This window comes from Oryzias latipes, chromosome 9 (genome assembly GCF_002234675.1).
Source record: "Oryzias latipes chromosome 9, ASM223467v1".
NCBI lineage: Eukaryota > Metazoa > Chordata > Actinopteri > Beloniformes > Adrianichthyidae > Oryzias > Oryzias latipes.
Window position 1 is genome coordinate 26793108 of NC_019867.2, and position 18648 is coordinate 26811755.

Here is an 18648-nt window from a genome sequence, read left to right on the forward strand (position 1 = left end):
CAGAGGTGTGGCTGCCAGTTTGCGCCTATGGCCACCTGACCATCACCAGGCCATTCATGCACAGTCACACACCAGTGGAGCAACACTGGAGGCATGGAGGATGAAGTGTCTTGCCCAAAGGCACTACAACTGGGGGGAGTGGGGATCGAACCGCCGACCCTTCGATCATTGGCTGAGCTGGTCATCCGCCTGAGCCACTACCGCCCATGATAGATCATTAATTTAAGGTACAAACTAAGTGTAAATTTGAACAGATGTTATTTGTTGGTATTGGTAAATTGCAACCAAGGCTGTCCCAATTTGAATGATTCTTCATTTGGCTGAGTAAAAAGAATCCCAACCTACCTATGGTCAATAAAAGATGCAAAAAAGGTTACTTCAACAGCCAAGGTACCCAATAATTTTTCCTAAATCTACATTTAAGGAGCTGGTGACGGATTACAATGAAAAAGTATTCATCTAAATTGTTTCAACATTTCTTTCAAATCCAAGTTCAGATTAGATGTCATGGAGCGCACCAGTCCCCTGGGTACAACCTGTTTGTGTAGAGTCTTTGATCATTCATGGATGAACTGTGTGATTGAAAAAGACAAAGAACCTGATCTTACTGTGATCATGAATGTTTGAACTAAATTTCATTGCTGCTTCTATTTCACAAAGCTACAAATGTCCCCTTCCAGTGAACAGTCACTCAACTGACTAACAAGAGAAACCAAACCCTGCTAATATATTATGTTTACATTTAAAACTTTTTTGTGATGTTGACCACTCTATCAAATTTAAGATCAACAGTTCCTGTTTCTCCACAAATGTATTTAGTGCATTTCGTCTGAGACACTGGATTTCATTTGAGCATGAATGAGCACAGTCCGCATGCTAAATAAGGGCCCCATTAAAATCTTTTATCCATACTTTTGGCAACTACAAGCTTAAGTCAGTGATCGGTAGACAGCCAGGTAGACAGAACAGAACAGTCACCAAAAATAACAGTCAAGTATCTTTAATAGGAAAACCTAATGAAGAGAATGATGAAGTACCCCTCCGTGGACAATTGTGTAGTGATGAATAGTTGGCACTGCAGAGACACGATGATTGCAGGAGGAAAAAGTGAGAGTTGCAGTCTTAAAGAGATCCTTCACAGGCACCACTTCCTTGAAGATCGTAGTCCTGTTGATCCGTGGAATGTAACTCGGAATAAGTAGCAGGCAATGATGAGAAACTTAGTAACGTGACTGAAGATCACAGACAAGCAAAGAGCAACGGGCAGGCATGGGTCGGAAACCACACAGAGGTTGAAAGACTTGACTTGGTCATGAAGGACACACTGGACCAACTATCCAACTACTGCAGTCTGGCAGGGAAACACCAGTGGCCGAAACCCCAGTGACCTGTCTGAACAGGTGTATGGCATGATCCTCAAAAAATAGATAGGAAATAGCAGGTGCAGGAAGTCTGAATATGATCACCCTCCAACAGACATGCAGAGGAGCCCGATATGATCAATGGGATTTACAGGATTAAATATGCAGAAATTCTGAGGAAGACCTGACACGGTCTAAATTAATGGTTTCAAACCCCCTTCGCTAAGTCTTAAGAGCAGCAGTCTTAAGGAAAATTGGCAGGAACAGAATCCTTTAGGGAACAGCTAAGTATGTTCTGAGCTCTCTGTGCTGCTAACAACAGGAGTGCTACCTCAGCAGTATTTGAATCAGCATTAATAATGCGACTTGCAGATAAAAGCATATACAGAGTTTTTGCGACAGTATTTTTAGAACTTTTTTTTATTGTATTGTCATAACTAAAAATTAGTTTAGCCCCAATAATATATTTTTTCCACCCTGTCAGATAATATTTTTATATTCTGAGCCCGATTTACTTCTTGTACTGTCTTTCGGCTTTTTAGCAGCCTCAAACTACTGCCCACAACTGAATAAATGGCAGAAGATGTACTATTTGCTGACAACTGCCAAGAACCATTTTTTACACATCCACTATCAGAAAAAAAAATTATTTCACTGGCTTCTACTTAAGTAACAAGTAGTAGCATTTCAATTGTAAGCCACTTAAAGCTAAGTAAACAGAATTATAGGAAAGGCATTTCAAAGAGGCTGTTAGACAATTATGAACGGATAGACTCCGACAACACTGATTACAATCTTCACAGTAAAAATAAGGGACAGGAGGATTACAGAAGTTTATTCCACCCAGACCATGTTTTTGTTAATCTGATAAGGTTGAAAAAACTAAGTCTCGTAAACAGAGATTGATCCATGAGAAGAAACATTTTGGTCCAGCTGACATAATTGTGCATAATTTTGAGCTTCACCTCAGGTTCTGTAGGGAGCATTTTCAGAACCACTGGTTCATTGGGAGGAGGATTGGCCTCAGTGGGATTGACAAGGATAGCCCAGTGGGGTTTACAGCTTAGCAGCAGCATAAAACCTTTTTACTTCTTTGGCTTTGCTGAGCACAACAGAAGCAATCATGCAGGACAGTTCAATATCAGTCAGGAGCTCGTTTGTGATTGACAGTGGGACAAAGCCCACCTTGATTGTCACAGCCATTGGTGGAGTAAAATAAACTGCAAGAAAAGTTATACACACTAAAGACTTTCTGACACTACACTGATATGTAGTGGAGCAATTTATAGGCAGTTTTTTGGGGTTTGAAATAAAATTTACCTAAAAAAAACAAATGACCTAAAATTCCAAGAACTTTCATGGCATTCAATTTGAAGATCAAATGTTGTTTCAAAAAATACTGGGATGTGGATGATACAAAAAAAAAAACAACTAACATTAAAAGAAGTTATATGTTTAAGTTAAATGATAAAAGTAGATATTACTGTAATGCCCTGTTTGTGCATGAAGTTAGACAAAGCAGTTGGTTTAAACTTAAACAGATTTAATGCAATTGGCATTGTCTGTCTATCAAATGTTTAACTTTAAAAAACGTTTAAAAGAGTTTTTAAAGTGTCATTAACATCTGTAAACTGTCTGTAAAACTAATTATCTCAACACCATAACCTAGTGATTTTCCTCTAAAGCGAGTAGTTATGGGATGAACTACTTAGTTTCTTATGTTCAGGTTGTGTCCAAATTCCTTCACTATTTAGTGCTCTTCAGAGTGCATTTACCATTTTGTCAAGGTGCCCGAATCTACAATTCCAAAATCCATAGACATTTCCTAGAAGTCTATGCAGAAAACAGTGTGTATCGATACTCACTAAGTTGGCAAATATAGACATGAATGCATTGCCTTTGAACTATTTTTTTAAGAGAAAAAAATGTATTTTAATTTTTGTTTTTAAATAAACCATCCATGTTTTCATCATCTGAACACAGTGGATGCATTACTTCAGGGAATCATTGACGCCATATCTGCCGTGTTGTAAAAGGGGGTGGAAACATACAAGGTTTTTGTTCTGGTTTTTGAGCACATTGTTTTGGTAATGTTTGTCTATTTAACTCTTTTTTTGTGTTTGAAAAAAAAGAAAGAAAGAAACAAGGTAGTGAGCATATTGTCCAAATTGCTTTTAAAATCCAAGGCACTGGATAGTCCTGCATTAATTCTTTTTTTAGTAGTTAGGAAGTAGGGAGGGAACTCTGACACAAATCTACTCTTCACATAAATTAAATCTGCAACCAAGAATACTTTAATTACATTAGTGGTAGCAACAATCATTGTCTAGGTAACAGAAAACAGAGCTTGCACATGAGAGTTGTTTAGATTATAATATTTTGCTTGTTTAAATAAATAATACGGTCATTATATCTGTGCAACTGGACACTGTAAAGTTGCATACCTTTTTAAAAAAAATAAAACCATAACTAAGAGGTTCAGGGATGACAAGAGAAAAAAAACACTTTTCTTAATTGATTTTTAAAAACAATTGTTGTTCCAGATGTTCGAAGCACATTTTTTTCTTTTCTTTTAATGAGGACACATTTAGAGCCAGATTTACCATTATCATTTTTTCAGATGAGCTCACTTAAAAAAGGATTATATACTAGAAAGGTTGCCTTATTCAAGTGACTTCAGGCACACAACATTCTATATAGGTTGGAACACCAAAGCCTTTTTGAAATCAGCTTTCTGAGGACAAACATCTGCATTCATGCGTCTCCTCCAGTTATGTCTTTGTCAGTAGACAATATTTTCACTTTCAAAAGCCAATTCAATGTCTTTCTTGCCGGAGTGCTTGGCTGTACTTTCCTGCCACCCACACAGAAGGAGCCACGAAGGGAATCTTCAAATAAATCCAATGACACCACACTCATCTCACAACAGCAATAGCACATTAGCATAATTCTCTATCAGGATCTCATTATGTGCACTCCCACAACAAGGCTGGTTCACACACAAGGACTGATGAAAGAAAATTGCAGGTATCTTCTTGAATTCTGCCCCTGCTGTTCAGTAACTGGACGACTTAAAGCTCTAAGGCTGTGTTAAAAATAAACCAGCCACCATGTCTCCTACTCAAGTTGTGTTCTTGTAAGAGCAGGTTGACACACACAAACAACTAAGCCCACAAACACGTATGTGCATTCATCCTGCTGGCGAGGTGCTTTGGAGAGCATCTCAGTTTTTACTTTAATCTCCCGAACAAAGCCTAACACTGACTTTGAAAGATGGGATGGTCGCCACCCACAGCAACTCTTTTTCAAACGATACCCAATTTCAAGCCAGCAAGGCATGAAATCAACTCTGACAAACTCAAAAACATGAAGCTCACACAAGACGCATTCGGATAAGTTTGGATGTGAGAAAGAGAAATTCAACATACCTTACTAGGTCACAGCACTGGCATGCACAAATACACACACATATAGTGGGACAGAAAAGTATTCAGACACTAATTGTGCAAGTTCTCCCACTTAAAACGATTAGAGGTGTGTAATTTTCATCATAGTTATAGCCTTAACTATGAGAGACAAAATGAGAAAAGAAATTCAGAAAATCACATTGTCTGATTTTTAAATAATTTATTTGTAAATTATGGTGGAAAATAAGTATTTGGTCAATAAACAAAAGTTAATTTGTTATGTAGCCTTTGTTTGCAATGACAGCGGTAAAACATTTTCTGTAAGTCTTTACAAGGTTTTTGCAAACTGTTGCTGGTATTTTGGTCCGGGGAGTAATTCAGTGCAGAATGGCCATTGGAGTTGTCACATCCTCCTAAGTCTTCAAGATCTCTGTTTTCATTCTATAAAATTGTGCCTATTTTTGTATATGGCAAATAGCTTATACTTATTTGGCTTTGGGCCTTAGAAAGGTGTAAAAAATTTCATATCTGCCTAAAAAATAATGTATAAAGAGTGTAGTGGTGATGCAATTGCAGATGCCTTAAAACATCTGCAATTGCAAATTTCTATGACGTTTTCTATGATTTCTATGAAGAACAAACGTTCTGACAAACATAAATTTGTTAATGCAAGTAGTAAATCTTTTATAGATACGTGAAATACTTAAGCAACAAATATAACTTCCCAGATTTTACATATTGTGGGGTATTTTTAGAACATAACTCTTGCAATTAAAGGGGTAACACTGTAAAAGCAAAGGTGTACCATTTAAAGCTTACTTAAGCTTTAAAGTCTGTAGCACCTGATTAAGTTTTTCAACATTTAAATAAATTGAAGCTGAATCAACATATTACCACAGGTTTGCAAAGACCTGGCAGTATTGGATGTGACGAGACACTATGTGAGGATAATGTTTGGTCTGTAAACTGTGATGTTAAACATTTTCCAGTAGACAGATGATTAAGATAAACTGTGGCTTTAACTGTAGCTGTCCCTTTAGGCTGGGCAAAGGACCCAACCCAGAATCAATAATAAAAGCAGGTTTACAGAGAAAACAAAATGCTAAAAGTAAAAATAGAACCCCAATCAGACCAGAATATCATCTTCCCGTGACGTATAGCTTTGATTGGTTTCCTAAGCCGTTCCCAACCCTTATTTTCCAAGGTTCAAAATCGTATATAAGTATACCAGTGTACACATTGATACCCCTGAGATAACTTAGGTAATAAAGAGAAATCCGCTGACTCACCACCAGAGGCAAAGTGCCTTTTTTCTCTGTTGATGTTTTATTTTTTTTATAAATATTTTACAGTGTCAGCTCTGGCAGCAAATGTGTGGTAAGGTTGAATAAAAGCATCCCCAGAAAAAGAAAAGTTATAAATCCTCCTGTCCCCTAGGAGTCTATTGTGGAGTTAAGAGGGTAAAAGTATCTGTGTGGGAGAAGTGTATTGTTCAGGCCACATACAGTTAACAACCCCATTAACTTGCTCACAAAGCAACCCCAGGGGCAACTATACCATCAATCCTGGCTGAAGAGGCCGTAACATTTCAGTCAGAGATATACAAGTTGCACTATAAAAGCCAGGTGTGGCTATGGTGGCCAACTTCCTCTGGAGGTGGTGGGATGTCACATCTCATTTGTCAACCCAGATCTACCGTCAACATGGCAGCGCCATCAAGATTATACAAAATAACACACACCAACACATTTCCCACTGCAGTACCTTTAAAACTGCTTGGGAGGTACGGTCCGATAAAGCCAGCAACAACAAATACAGAAATTCCATTATGGCAGCCTGGAAACTATGCAAAGTCACACATTAAGAGTGCAGTTTGCATTTACAAGAATGTAAAAAATAATCAAACATTTGTCTATTATAAGGGATAAACAAACTGAAAATGTGTTTTTTCGGACTATAACTCGCGTTTTTTTTTTTGGCAAAGTTTGACTGGGGGAGCCACTAATATGTGATTCATTTTTTTCATAAATAGGCTCATGTATTTATTATATATATATATATATATATATATATATATATATATATATATATATATATATATATATATATATATATATATATATATATATATATAATATTTATTATTATTTCTCACTAACAACCAGTTATCCTTTAACCCTTGTGCTATCCAAGGCATGTCAACATTGGGAGTGCGGTCATATTGACATCACAGGACAATGCACTGAACCTTTTTTCTTTTTTCTTTACATGAAATCCTTTCCACCTTTAACCACCTTTGTCATGGTAGGGACAACACATCAATGTAAGGGTAGGGTCATTTTGACCCCATAAGATATCACAAGGGCTATTAGTTGTTTCGCCACTACAACCACTAGACGGCACTGGAAGTGTGTGTATCGGTATTTGCTACAACGCAGAAGAAGTGCCTTAAATGAACCTGATCTCTCAACATCACCTGTCTCTTCAATGCATTGTAAAAATGAGGCTACAACCATTTGACGGTAGCTCCTCCCACACACAACGAGAGCGTCAAGTTTACAAACACATTTTTGGACAAGCCTCCAGTTTGATGCTTGATTGATAACAAATTTGATGCACATCTAAAGAGAGGCAGGGGATGTAAATTTAACACGTGAATCACGTTTGGTGCAACTTTTGCCACAACTGCCACCATGCAATTGGGAGGTATTAGCAAAATCTTCAATATTAGCTGCCGCCACATGATCCTTTTGAAAATCATTGGCATGGTCATGAATGCAGATGGCAGCAGTCAGGCGGCCTTCAGGCGTCAGGGGTGTCGGGGGGTGGCAGCCAGATTGCTGTTCAGCAGCAATGTTTAAATGTTTCCGGACGGCAGCTGTCGATATTAATTGCCATCGTCCGTCAGCAGCCCGGTAGTCCAGGGGCATTTAAAAAGTGGGCCATTCTACATCACTGGTCATTTGCAACTCAGATTTTGAGCACACATTAAAATCAGTTTACAAATTTACTAAATTTTCGTAAACATGCCTCCCAAGAAAGCACAATGTTCTGTCTTTTTCGTATTAGCACCAACCACAATTCCTCGATACGCAGTCTCGAAGTCCCTGTGGTGCTATCAACATCATGATGAGTTTTGTGCAGCATCAATGCTGTCTCCCCGTTTGGACCCACAGTGGCCAGGTTTGTCAAATTGACGTCCGGTCATTGCCGGGTCCTTGACTCATGTCAACAGCCCTCGTTGAGCAATCGCGCTGCTACCGTACGATTTCCAACAAGCAGATGGCAGAAATGGGACGGTAGCACACGGGCAGGAGGTTGGCTGGAGGGTGGCAGCCTCAAATTGGCTGATAATCAGACAATTTTGGGGCCCTTGGAGACCCTCCTATCGGTCAATTATCGCGCTCCTGCCTTCCTGCCGCTCGCCTGCCGCTTATCTGCCGCAGTGTGACTTCAAATGGATCCGGGCGGCCTCTGCCCGATGTCAAAAAGTAATCAATTTAACTGTAACTTTTTCTTAAACACCATGCAGCATGTAAAAATGCAACCGCCGCCACTTGATTACAAAGGCTACCGCGCGGGCACCTGCCGATTTTGCTGCAAAACTTGCAATTAGCTCCCTGCGCAGTGTCTTTTTGGGATATGTGACCGTAGTACATATTTATTTAGCATTTTTGGGCTGCTGAGACTGATAATGCAGTCTGAAAAAATATGGTACTCACAAAACCCAGTGTTTTCTTGCATTAAAGCAAATATTATGCTTTTGCAAACCCTGCTGAATACTGTACAGCTGCCCGACAATGCAACTGTTTGGCTTATACTCCGGGCAGGACGGTAAACAGTCCTCCATCACCACTTTTTTCCAGTCCTTCTGCTCACTAGATAACTACTGAATACCAAGATTCAATATGTTTGTGTGCATTTCCTACTGATATTTAGCTAGATCTTTTTTTGTAGTAGTCTAAGTTAAAACCAGATTAGAGCATATGGGAAAATCCTTACCAAAGGGAAACCTCTCTTGAAACAAACAAGGATAAACAGTTTTCCCCTGACAGAGCCAAGTGGATGCTGATTTCCTTTCACGCTCCTGGGCTGGAGCCAGTCGCTACAATTAGGAAAGTGCCAAGAGATGAATGGCACAGATGAGTAACGCACAGTTTTTCTCTCTCACAGTCAGAGACGTACTTTATGGGCAGGAGGGGATCGGTTTACAGCGCATCACTTACCTCTCCCACCCTGACCTTCACCCAGTTTTGTTGAGGCAAAAAAGTTCTCATGGCAACCTGAAGGAGAATGCTAGGGTATGTTTGACATCAAGATATATGACAGCAAAGTTCAGTCTAGAAAAAACACCAACAATTTACCAATTTTGAAATGCTAGGATTAATTAAAAATATCTCAGGTTTTTTTATTTTAAATTGAAAAAAGATAGATAAGGGACAGAAAGACAATGTTATTGTAAGCTTTCCTAAGAGGATAGATGAGAAAGGGAGAACATGTCAATTTGGTGTTGGCACACAACATGTCCAGCCTTTTATCGTCTCTGCTTGGACAAATCGTATGCAGCGTAAATGTGGGTAAACCAGATGACAGAGGGGGCATGTGCTGCTGTGTCTGCAGCTTGAGAACAGCATGTCACAAACTGCGCCTGCGTTAACAGAGGGGGGCATGTGCACTGCAATAAAAAAGACAGGCATGAATTCCCACGGCAGGAGGTATAGCCTCATGCCGATCGCAAAATGTTCAATATCTCTGCTGCAAAACTGCTTCTTCACTGTGCAGTGACCCTGTTTTACCTTTGCGGCTTGTGAGCTTTCACTGCAAAAGTTAAAAGCTTTGGCTTAATTTCCCCAAATAACTGAAGTTTAATCAATTGCCTTGGTCCCACTTGGGGTTTGGGAGCTTCAAAGCATCCCACTACAAGAAGTAGTAGAATTTTATAAGGCCAGAAATAATAAATAAAATAAAAAATGTCATTTTTACACAGTTGGCATGAATGAATGTAATATGAATGTTCTATACAAATCTGTAAATAGAAATATGAGCATCATCAGGTGTTGTTATAAAAGGGGTGGGATCAGACAAGATTTCTCTTGAACCCACTCCATTTAAAGCACACTGTATTACTTTATATGTCTATTTTAAACTACTATGTTTCTTTTATGTTTGAAATAAAGAAACTGAAGAAGAAGAAGATGAAGAAGTGAGCATATGGTGCAGTAAGTGAACGACGGGAGAACATCTCTATTTGTGGTTGGCATACAACACCAAGTAGACATTTTTGGTGTTGTATATTTTATGTAATATTTCTAATATTACATAAAATCTCGTAGTAGTAGCACCACTGGAATAAGAGTGTTCAAAACACTACTGTTGTAGAGTTAAGTAAAGACTGCTAAAAGTACCGGTATTATAAAAATTAGAGCCAAAAGATGTGTTTTTTTTTACCAAAAGATGATTAAGAAGATGATGTCTGCTATGATATTTGGTATCATCTTTGGTGTCATGTCTTGCCTCCAGAGGTAGTTCCAGAAGCAAACCATAGGTTAACCAGGTGCAGCTTGAATTGATAAGACGAAACTATATACTAGCTGAGTGACAACTTATGTCATAATAGTGGTCTATTATTATAAAATGATGGTCTAATTATTGCTGACAGGTGTTGACCCGATATTTTTGTGGGATTTTTATCATGAGTGTACAACTTGGGAGCTTTTCCATCCATCCATCCATCTTCCTCCGCTTACCCGGGACCGGGTCGCGGGGGCAGCAGTCTGGGTCTTCCCCGGGGCCTCCGCCCAGTGGGACATGCCCAGAACACCTCTCCAGGGAGGCGTCCAGGAGGCATCTGGCAACTGGCAACTGGCTCCTTTCGATGTGGAAGAGAAGCGGTCCTCTTTTGGCAAAAGAAAACATGGACTTATGTGTAAAAATATTTACTTAACGTCCCACTCCAATCATCTTTTGATCTACTTTGAGTGTTTCTAGTGTTTTTAGCCAAAATCAGTAATTTTTTTAAGAGCAGAGTAGCAGTAGTTCAGTAGACATTCGACCGCAAGTTGTGGGCGGGACCTTTGCCACAAAGTAACCCCTCTCTCGTGTCACGTCATCCATCTGCTTCCATTTGTTCCCGCTGGCTTACAGCCCTTTACACCCCCAACCTAACAAATATGGCAAGCAACTCTGTACTTATCCAGCCGTATAGTTTTGAGCCAGATGCCATCTCAGACGAGTAAAATGATAACTATGAATCTAGACATCTATGATTAGTTGCATCAGAAAGGAGCATGTGGCTCGCCCAGAGGATTTTCCAATTGACAAATCTGATCTTTTTCAAACAGCATTTTTTTTGTCTGCTCCTGATCTGTTGCAATTAAAATATGGAAATACTCAGAAATGTAATTTTAAATTTTATTTTCCTTAAGCATATCCTCCATGTTTCTAAAAATGTCACAAGAACATGTTAAAAAAAAAAAACCAAAACACCAGGTCTTTAAAAGTTACACAGCATTTCTGCAGTGCAATTAAGTTCGCAGCAGCTTTCAGACTTTGCTGTAGATTTTTTGTTAATTCACAACGTTTTTGTCCACAATGCCCAATGCCGTTAAAGCTGACAACTTAGCCCTACTCTCCCATTGGATACGACCGCATCATGCTGTCATTATCAAAAATGGTCAGTTTCAAAAGGCAAAGACTCATAACTTTGTTGGTCTGAAGTAGATGTGCAAAAACTAGACACACACTGCCACACTGCCATTGTCTTTTGTTTACAGCTGTGTTTTCTTTGTTATTTCTTGGCTGTTATGACCATCGAATGCAGCTCCAAAACGCTGAAGCTGCACAGAATAAAAGTAGTTATCTGCACTGTAACCCGTTTACAAGCAAAGCAGACATAAAAGATATACAAGGTGGGCATATCCCTCAGTCTGATAACATTTCGGCCTCAAAGTGACATTCAAATGAACTTGTTAGAATGAAATCTGCAAACAGCTGCTGACAGCTTCTTTATAGATGAGACTAGAAAAATCCATAAAAAATGCAATCAATATACATGCAAGCACTGGAAGGATTACTTGTCTTCAGGTGTTATACAGCACACACAGCAGATATACTGTACAGTCCTCTTTTAGTGTCTACTGCTCAGAAGTCAAGGGCATTGTCATGTTTATCAGCTCACAGTGATTCACCTTGGTAGTTGGTAAATAAGAGATTGTATCAGGGGCTTCTGGGGGTACTGAGGGCCCGTGTCCTAGTCAATAGCAATCTGATTTGTTACAGATCTTCTCCTCTGTTAAGCCAGACTAAAAGAATGCACTGTTACTATAAACTGGAAGATCAACACAAACCATCCCCATTAGCAATCCTCTTATTTGTTTGCTCTGTTTCTATTAATATATAGATCATGTCTCTACCAAAAGCAAAGATTAGTTTTTTTAAATGAGCCAAAAGAGAAAATAGATTTCACGTAGGAGCATTTCAAACCTTTGAAATGGTGGCGTTATTGAAGGAAACCAAAAATGGCACATACTTTTTTATAAACTTTAAATGAAAATGGGAAACCACAAGTGGAATGGATGATTAAAGTTTAAGGCCAGGATGTGTGACTATTTTTATCAAGCAACAGTTATACATGTGGGATGCTAATGAACAAGCTAAATTTGATTTGAGGTGATAACAAAAATTAGATTTTTGATTGAAAGTGCACTGAGCAGAACTGATGGAGAAATGTGAATAGCATTTAACTAAAAAAATAACACTTTAATGCCCCCCTTCAAAGAAAATTGTGTTGTTGGTGTTTTTGTGGCATTTTTCTGATGATTAAGGACATATATAAACAAAATTAAGATTAAAACTGCATTTCTGAGCGGCTGTATGGATAAGTCGGCTGCGTGCAGGACTGTGCCGCGAGAAGGCGGGGTTCGCTTCCCAGAAGCGCAATGAGATTCATCTAGTGAGTCCTTAGGCAAGACCCTTGATGCTACTGTCTACCTATGCAGCCACAAGAAGGCTCTAGTCTGGGTTTCCCTGTGCAAGTCCCCAGCCCAGACAGAACACAGGTTTGTGACAGGAAGGGCATCCAGCGATGAACTTTCCGCCCAACCAGCCGTGCAAACCAGTGAAAGCTGCTTTTCTGTGGAGACCCTTGACATGATGTGCCGAAAGGTGAACAACAATCTTAAAATTGAGTATTTCTTTATACAAAAATTATTGTAAATCAGGAGCAGACAAAAATCAGCACACTGGTGGGTTGATAAGTAAACCCTCCCCCCTCGCATTCCAAATAAGAAGTACCCACTGGCTCCAAGAAGCTACAAATCTCTACACTAAACAGCTTTTACTCAGTCGTTTTATTTTCCAGAATAATCATTAAACACTAAACATTAATCATTAAACATTAAACGGCATTAAACATTAAACACTACCTTCTTTTAGCATGTTCTTGCTAATCCTATTTGTTTTCTGCAGTGCAAGTTATTCAAGTTATAAAGTGGCCAATCAGATGTATGCAGTCTCAAATTAAACATTTGTAACATTTGACTGACAGATTCTCCTAAGCCCCCTTTCAACTGGTAGGAGTGTGGTCTTCTAACAAACTCACTCCTGATTCGCAAAAAGTGGTTGCCATAGAAACATTGACTAACACCAACTCGGACCAATCACTGCTTAATGATGTCATCTGGCTCCAACATGGTGTCGTCCACATCACAAAAATAAAATGATGAAAGGATTTATTTCCTTTTGTTGGAGCCGGAAGTTAGTCATCGTATATGGGTGACATCACACTCACTCTGTCCAAATCTCTTATACAATCAGTAGTTGTTGCACACGTTTATGCAGCACAGAGCACGGCTGCAATAAACAAGGTACTCTATTAACCCTTGTGCTATCTTAGATGACCCCACCCTTACTTTGACGTGTTCTCCCTACCATGCAAAGGTGGACAAAGGTGGAAAGATTTCATGTAATCCATGGACACCAGTGAAGATCACAAATCATTAAAGAAAAAAGGGTCAGAGCACTGTCTAGTGGGTCTAGATGACCCAACTCCCAATGTTAAAGTGCCTAGGATAGCACAACGGTTAAAAAAGTAAAACTTTTATGAAAAAATAATGGTTTAACTTTTACTAAAAAATAACACTCATTTATTCATCTATGAAGTCCAGACATGGTTCTACATGTGTGTACATACACAAGCCCTGCCAAGATTATGAAGGAGAACAAGATGTTTACTGAACAGCTGAAATATTTTATTTTAGGATTATCAGCAATAGGTGATTAACCTCATGGCTTTGGAAAATGCATTAAGTATTTAAAACAACTTTCTGTCAGAAGATTAAAGCAACACAGTGATGCTAAATGGTAGAATAAAAGAAGCAACTCAAAAAAAAACTTGATGGTATTTTTTTAAAGCAATTACACAAAAACAACAAGCTCTGAAATATGCATTATAAAGATGAATGTTAGAAAACGTAAATGCGCCTATGAAAGTTGAGACCAAGTAATTGTTCTGTAGTACAGCTAAGTCTAATTTTCAAGTTCCAAATCCAGAATCAAGACAGAAGAGTCCAAGTTGTGGTCGAAGGGTCCTGAACATTTAATGTGGATTGAAAAATCAGCCGCACTTAAATGTCCTTCTTTATGTCTTTTAAGTGAGCAAAAACAGAAAGAAGGATTCTGATATAAAAACATGAGAACAGCACGTCTCAGCATAAACCCAAAGAACAGTGGTGTTGCTTTTTCAGGGAGTATGTATTATATGCAGTCGTCATATAGAATAACTCTTCTATATGGTACTTTTTTTTTTTTTTAAAAAAAGCAAAACCAATTTTAGGGAAAACAGACTGAATAAATCCAGTAATATGCTGTTTGGGGCTTTGCAGCAAAGCACCATTATTATTTGAAACTCAATTATTTTAAATGTCTTGCACCAGGCAAAATGTAGTAGAGTGCAGAGCTGTCAAGCCAGAAGTACAGCCTGATGTAGTCTGTGATGAACACCCAAGCAGCAGGGGCAGAAAGGGCAGCTACTCGAGCAAAGACACTAAGGTAAAGGTAGAGCTAATATATTCTGCACAAAAAATTGTTCCATAACAAGAGTTTAAAAAAAAAACCTTTTACAGCAACTTGTCATGTACTCAATAGCAAAAATGTGTCATAAAAAAACTATAGCTAAGATGAACTCTTGCCACCCTGTCCTAGAAAACCACAAACAAATTTTTGACTTCTCCTAAAAACGGCATAAATATACTGGAATCGACCACTTGAGAAGCTTTTACAATAGATCAAAAGGTGATCGGAGTGGGCCTTTAAGATGAGTTTGCTTGCTTACAAGAACAACATACTATCTATGAGGCACTTGAACTGATTTGTAAAGACAAAAATATTTTTCTTTTAGTGCATTCTGCTGTTAATAGTTTAAAATTAAAGGTCTAAATAGGAAAAGTGTGTAACAGCAATACAACTGCATCTTTTCGGTTTATGTCAATGAATGCATGTGACTACAAGGCTCAAACACAAGCAAAAGGGACAAAATCTAAATCCCAATGAAATAAATTAACAGAGAGCATAAATAGATCAACCCCGATCACCATGGATTTCTAAAGCGATGATGAAATGAATTTTTGTTTTGATCTCTTTCAAATCGATTTTCTAAACTCATCAGGCAGCTTAGCCCACAGTCTCTGCAGAAAACACACATCTAGTTCATTGAACAGTTTGCAGAAGACTCATTATTATCCTACAGTGAAGCCCGAGGTTTGTGGCGTTTATTTTGTAATTAAATAAACAGAATTAGTAATACTGCTTTCTCTGTCTGCTGCCTGCAGCACAGCTGACAAAATCCCTTCTGAAGGTGAAGCCAGTTCTTTAATGGAAACATGGTACAACTAGAAAAAAATTGTACTTTTTAGCTGTTTCAAGTGACCTCCGGCCATGCGCCTTGGACAGTTGGGAGGAGATAGGGCAGGCATACGTTAGCCAATGACTAACTGTTGGATCTGCTGGCAGAGGAGGAGGCTGGAAAGACAGACCCAAATGTACTGTGACGGTTTGGCTGAGCAATCTGTCAGATAGGACTTAAGCTCCCACATCCAGGAGAAATGGTACTGAGATAAGCCGGGCCATTGGGGCAGAATGGTTCTCCTTCTCTATAGTCTCTGTGAATGTTTGGAGGTGAGTTGTCTGGGGCCAGACTTCATCCGCCCTCTGCAAGGCGCAAGAGGAGGTTAAAGTCCGCCTCGAGTGTGTCGAGTCTCTTGATGCTGTCGGACTGTTTTTGCAACAAAAAAGGACAGTACCACTGGACTGGCAGACTGGGGTGGTAGTTCCCCTTTTTTAGAAGGGGGACCGTGATGTGTGTTCCAACTAAGGAATTACACTCCTCAAACTCTCTGGGAAAGTCTATTCCAGAGTACCAGAGGAAAGAGTTTGGATGACAGTTGAACTAATTCAAAACAACAGAGTGGGTTCCGTCCTGGTCATGGAACAGTGGACCAGCTCTACATATTCCCGAGGGTTTGTTGGAGTCCAAATGTGTTTTATGGATTTGGAGAAGCCTTTCAACAGCATCCCCTGGCCTGTCCTGTGGAGGCTGCTCTGTGGGTATGGGGTCAGGGGAACCTTACTTAGGGGCATCAGACCTGTTCCAGGTGCCTGTTGGATTTCTAATAACAATCTTTCTGGATAGAATTTCTTGGCAAAGCCAGGGGCCGGAAGGGGTCTGGTTAAGGGACCGCAGGATTTCCTCTCTGTTATTTGCCGATGATGTTGTCCAGAATTTAAATCAGCATATGAATTCGTGAAAATTGTTTTGCTGTATCAACTTGCTTTAGCTGAAAATAACTGTTATATTTTTGTAAACGTTTTATCTCCAATATTTAATCCATAAAACATCAGCAGTAGTACATTACTCCCCAACTCAGTATTTGATAAACTGCACCAGAAATTGTATACCAACCACAAAAAAACAGTTGCAAACAAGTAAAGGGCATCTCAGTAAAGGTGTATTCAATTAAATTACAGTTAGTGCTTGTTGACACCGTTTTTTTGTTCTGAACTTTAGTTAATGCAGATTTTCAATAGAAGTTATATCTTTAATCATTATGAGAGGAAAACATTAAGCTATATAGGTTGTATTTCAAAAATACTGATTATATGTGTCCTTTACTACACAACCTTGGACTGCTTTTTCTTCAAAGATCATGCCAGATTTTATTTTGTCGCCCTTTTATGTTTGAGGTCTACGTTTCCATTTTGCAAACGGTTGATGTTATAAGTTAAATGTTATTAATTAAATCCAATATTACACTGTTGGGATGAAAGTATCACAATATAACCTCACCTGTGATGAGGTCTTTGTACTCGTGAGACATGTGTTCATTCTGATGCACCCATTCCCCGTTGCATTTGAAAAAAATCTGTAAGGCGGGTGTGGCTCGACAGCGCAGCTTGGTAGGATTGCTTTTGACAATGTAGGCATCCTCTGGCTCCTGGATGAAGTGTGGCAGGGTTCCATGCCCTGAGGGCAAGCTGTCAGACTGTGTGACCCCTAGGAACAAAAAGAAAATCTCAGTTATATCACAGAGCCAAGCATTTCTTTAAACCAGGTATGAACAGAAACCTAACCAATTTGGCAGAGAAAGAAATCCAGTAACTGTATATTTTCTGCACATTACGGTGCTCAAAAACCTTATTTTTATTTAATAAAACTATGGTGCACCTTATAATCCAGAGTACCTTATAAATGGATTCATTTTTTTTTATATCAAAGGGCTTTTGAAAGACACACGCGCCTTTTCAAAAAATCTGTTTTTACAAAAGTTGCATATAAAGTTGGGTGTTATTGTATATACACTAATGAGGCTAACATGTTGCATGGTACAAACAAGTTCTGGAGTAATGGTAAACGCAGATGATAGTCTGTGTGATGGATTCATTTCTGACTCTTTTGTCTCTTTAATGTGCATTTTAGGTCAGTGTACCTTATATGTGACACAATTTCATAAATAAACCATTCGTTGACAGTGCGCCTTATGACCTCATGCAACTATAGGGCAGAAAACACGGTAGGACTACTTTAAGCTGGAGATATAAAAATAAAGACAACAAAACGTTTAAGTACTTTATATTTCTGCATCAACAGCAATTAGGGAGCAGCTCAGAAATTTCCCAAAAAAGCTCAACAAATTAGTAACACATTTTTCAAAATTACTTTATTTAAAGTAAATATTTAAGATACAAAGCATGGACCAAAATGCAGACAGTTTTCTTATAAAGCAGACGCACAGAATAAAATCAGAGTTACTTAGAAGAGAGGATATTTATTAAACAAAATAAGGCCTAAAAACATCTTATCCCAGCCTGGATTCTGATCCTACAAAAATAAAACTCCTTTGGTACCTGCATCAACATGGTGTCCTCATTCAAGTGGTTTACCCTTTTTTCCTTTTTCTGTCAGATAGTCACTATGCCTCACTTTTACTCTGTTGTTCATTCTAAAATTTCAGTGTTCTAAAAGCATTTTTGCAAATAAGAAAATCTACAGACTAAGAGAGTAAAATAGTCAAATATATTTGTTGATCATTTGTTGCCTTCCAAGCTATTGTGTGTTTGCTTTCACTACGGCATGGTGTGAACCAGGACAATGACAGGATGTTGGTGCTCCTGCTGTCCTTAGCATGCTTCTGAGAATTGCACCTTAATTTCAACAAGGTAACTCCAGCTAAGCTTTTCAGTGCACATGAGAGCTAATATATCCCTCTTTTTGAAATCCAGTTCTGTCCCTTGAAAACGTCCCTGTCCTCTCCTCAATTCCTTTCATCGCTGTTGTCCTAGTTAAATGGGTAAATAAAAAATGTGCAGGTCTGAAGTGTGGCTGCATA

General features: G+C 38.8%; 1 protein-coding gene across 1 annotated transcript in view; it reads right to left on the bottom strand.

The window, feature by feature from the left end:
• The window catches only part of LOC101173475 (netrin receptor UNC5D), a 199725-nt gene that overhangs the window by 104511 nt on the left and 76566 nt on the right, over nucleotides 1–18648 (bottom strand). Inside the window, exon 2 of the mRNA XM_020706238.2 lies at nucleotides 17109–17315. Coding sequence (XP_020561897.1) covers nucleotides 17109–17315 — 207 coding nt within the window. The remainder of the gene's footprint in view (nucleotides 1–17108; nucleotides 17316–18648) is intronic.